General features: G+C 35.2%; 1 protein-coding gene across 1 annotated transcript in view; it reads left to right on the top strand.

Annotated features, from left to right (window-relative positions):
- Positions 1–2,995, top strand: part of BRCA2 (BRCA2 DNA repair associated) — a 91,628-nt gene that overhangs the window by 2,898 nt on the left and 85,735 nt on the right. Inside the window, exon 3 of the mRNA XM_037741800.1 lies at positions 1,073–1,321. Within this exon, the coding sequence (XP_037597728.1) occupies positions 1,073–1,321 (249 nt within the window). The remainder of the gene's footprint in view (positions 1–1,072; positions 1,322–2,995) is intronic.

A 2,995-nucleotide genomic window follows, 5' to 3' on the forward strand; every position in this document is an offset into this window, starting at 1 on the left:
TGACCAGGATGGTCTCGATCTCTTGACCTCGTGATCCACCCGCCTCGGCCTCCCAAAGTGCTGGGATTACAGGCGTGAGCCACCGCGCCCGGCAATGTCTACCAAATTAAGTTGAAATAACTACTTTGTCAGCCATTTCAAGTAAAAATGGCTTTTCATTGTAAAAAATTGCTTGTTCAGATCACAGCTCAATACATGAGTGCTATTCTAGACAGTATTGTATTTGAATATGCAGAAGTGCTTTATGTATGCTTCCTGTTTTGTCAGATTATTAAAAGAAATGCTAAAGCATTGAGCTTTAAAATTAATTTTTACTGCTTCATCAGGACATTCTTCAGTTAAACTGGCATTTTTTTTTTAACAAGGACACACAGTAGTAAGGAATACAGTGACTACTAGTACTAGTTTGGTGCCACTGCCATAACTCATGCAAATGTGCCAGCAGCTTTACCTGGCATTATCTTTGCACTATCGGTACAAATGTCAACATCATGAAAAGGGGAAGTGATTCCATAGTGTTGTTATTAAAGTAGTTTTGAACTGTAATGGTAGAGAATGGATAGCTCATAATACTAATTTTGTCATTTCCCTTTAAGAGAGATTCCCATTTTATGTAAAAGTCCACATGTTCCTCGTACCCATAGATTTGCCACATCTTGAGTACTCTTCAGAATTATTTGAATTATATCTGTGAATAGTTTTTTATGCCAAACCATGAATAAAAATAAAATTTAATTAAATGAAAATAGAAACCAAAAAATAATATATATAATAAATTTATATATTATAAAAATACGTTACTTTAAAAGCAACTCTATTACATAATATATAGTATATAAAAGCTTTTAATATTATAGTTAAGTGCTATCTTGTCACTTTTGTGAACTCTTGTTAAACTTGTCTATAGACTTGTAAGAGAATGGATTAATGATCTTGTTTAATTAATGTGCCTTAAAGGTAATCCATAGTCAAGATTTTAGGCATTTTTTTCCTTATGATCTTTAACTTTTCTGAGTCATAAATTTGTCTGTCATTTGTTAAAACTAAGGTGAGTTTTTTTTTTTTTTAATAGATATAGGACCAATAAGCCTTAATTGGTTTGAAGAACTTTCTTCAGAAGCTCCACCCTATAATTCTGAACCTGCAGAAGAATCTGAACATAAAATCAGCATTTATGAACCAAACCTATTTAAAACTCCACAAAGGAAACCCTCTTATAATCATCTGGCTTCAACTCCAATAATATTCAAAGAGCAAGGGCTGACTCTGCCACCATACCAATCTCCTGTAAAAGAATTAAATAAATTCAGATTAGACTTAGGTAAGTGATGTGATATGGTAGACTGGGGGGAACTATAAACCAGGAATTCGGGCAAACCTGTGTTAAAAGCTCAGCTCATTCATTAATTGTATCATGCTGGGCAAATCAGTCTCTCTGGCCTCATTTTTCTTGCTTGAAAAATGGAGATGATGAAAATAATGTCTTACAGGTTTGGGTTAAATGAAATAATGTAGGTATGTAGTAGATGTTCTGTTTCACCCCTCCTTTGATGAATTTGCCAACTGAGATTTGCTGAATTATATCTTATGCCAAAAAACCTAGGACTTGTTTTGATATTAATTAAACTAAACTATATTTCTGCAGGCTATCACGGAGGACAGAGATGATTTTATCAGTATACTATAAGTATCATGATTTAGAAGGAGTCTCCCTGGCGTAGGTGCCACGTGTTTCTAAGCAATTATATGATAAGATTATAAATTCAGTCATTCAAATAATTATTACCTACTTGACATAAATAATGAACTTTCTCTTTTCTTCAGAGTATTACTGTCTAGGAAAGGGGAATAAGGAGTACACAGATACTCCTAGTATAGTATAAGGTTGAATGTAGTAAATGTCAAGAGAAAAATATAAAAAAGTACAATGAAAGTTGAGAAGAACGAGCAAATAGTATTGGACAGAGTTGGGCAATTATTCCTTTGAGCTGAACCTTGAAGGACAGGTGAGATTAAGAAATTTGAAGATATGGAAGAGTGATAGTGTTCTAGGCAGCGGGAACAACATGAGGAAGAATGTGTAGTTTGTTCAGGACATAGCAAGTAATTCAGGTTGGCGTTGGTTGTTTTGTGTCTGAAAGGGACCAATAGACAAGACAAAAAGGCAGACTAAAGTCAGGCTTCAATGCCAAGCTAAAGAAATTGACTTTATTTAACTGGTTGTTGAGCAGAGAAGTTGCATGCTAATTTAATCATATTACTTATTGTGTCAAGCCTTTGATCACTTTCCTTTATCCTTATGGCAAAATGCAAACTTGATAGGTCCTTTGTGATCAGGCCCCTGATTTACTCTTGGCTCAGCTTGCCATATTTATCCTCTCACCTGTCTTCATTTACCATTCATTCCCACTGAATTTATTTTTGTTGTCAAGACCACCGTGCTCTTTGGCTCTTCATACATATTGTTACCTGTACCCACAACTTACTTCCTTCTTCCCTATTTTTTGTCTAACTAATTTGCACGCTCTTCTTTCAGATTTTGGCTTATTTCTGCTTCTGAGAAATATTTCCTGTCTGCCCTCACTAAACTTCTACTGAAGGAGACATACATAAACAATGATAGTGTGATACATGCTTTGAAAGAAATTCATGACAATAGGGAGTGCATATACAAAGGGAACGTAGGTAATGGGCAAATATTTTCATGCATGTTATTGGATACCAAATGGTATACATAGGATTCAGTAAATATTTGTAGAGTATTAGTATTAGTATATTTGCTTTAGGAAGCCTAATGATCAGGCAGCAGTCTTTGGAGATAACATTTTTCAAAATGTCATGCCTGTGCCATTAGAATTTTCTTTTTTTTTTTTTTTTTTTTGAGATGGAGTTTTGCTCTTGTTACCCAGGCTGGAGTGCAATGGCGCGATCTGGCTCACCGCAACCTCCGCCTCCTGGGTTCAGGCAATTCTCCTGCCTCAGCCTCCTGAGTAGC

The sequence above is a fragment of the Cebus imitator genome, unplaced genomic scaffold, assembly GCF_001604975.1.
Source record: "Cebus imitator isolate Cc_AM_T3 unplaced genomic scaffold, Cebus_imitator-1.0 Scaffold108, whole genome shotgun sequence".
NCBI classification, from domain to species: Eukaryota; Metazoa; Chordata; class Mammalia; order Primates; family Cebidae; genus Cebus; species Cebus imitator.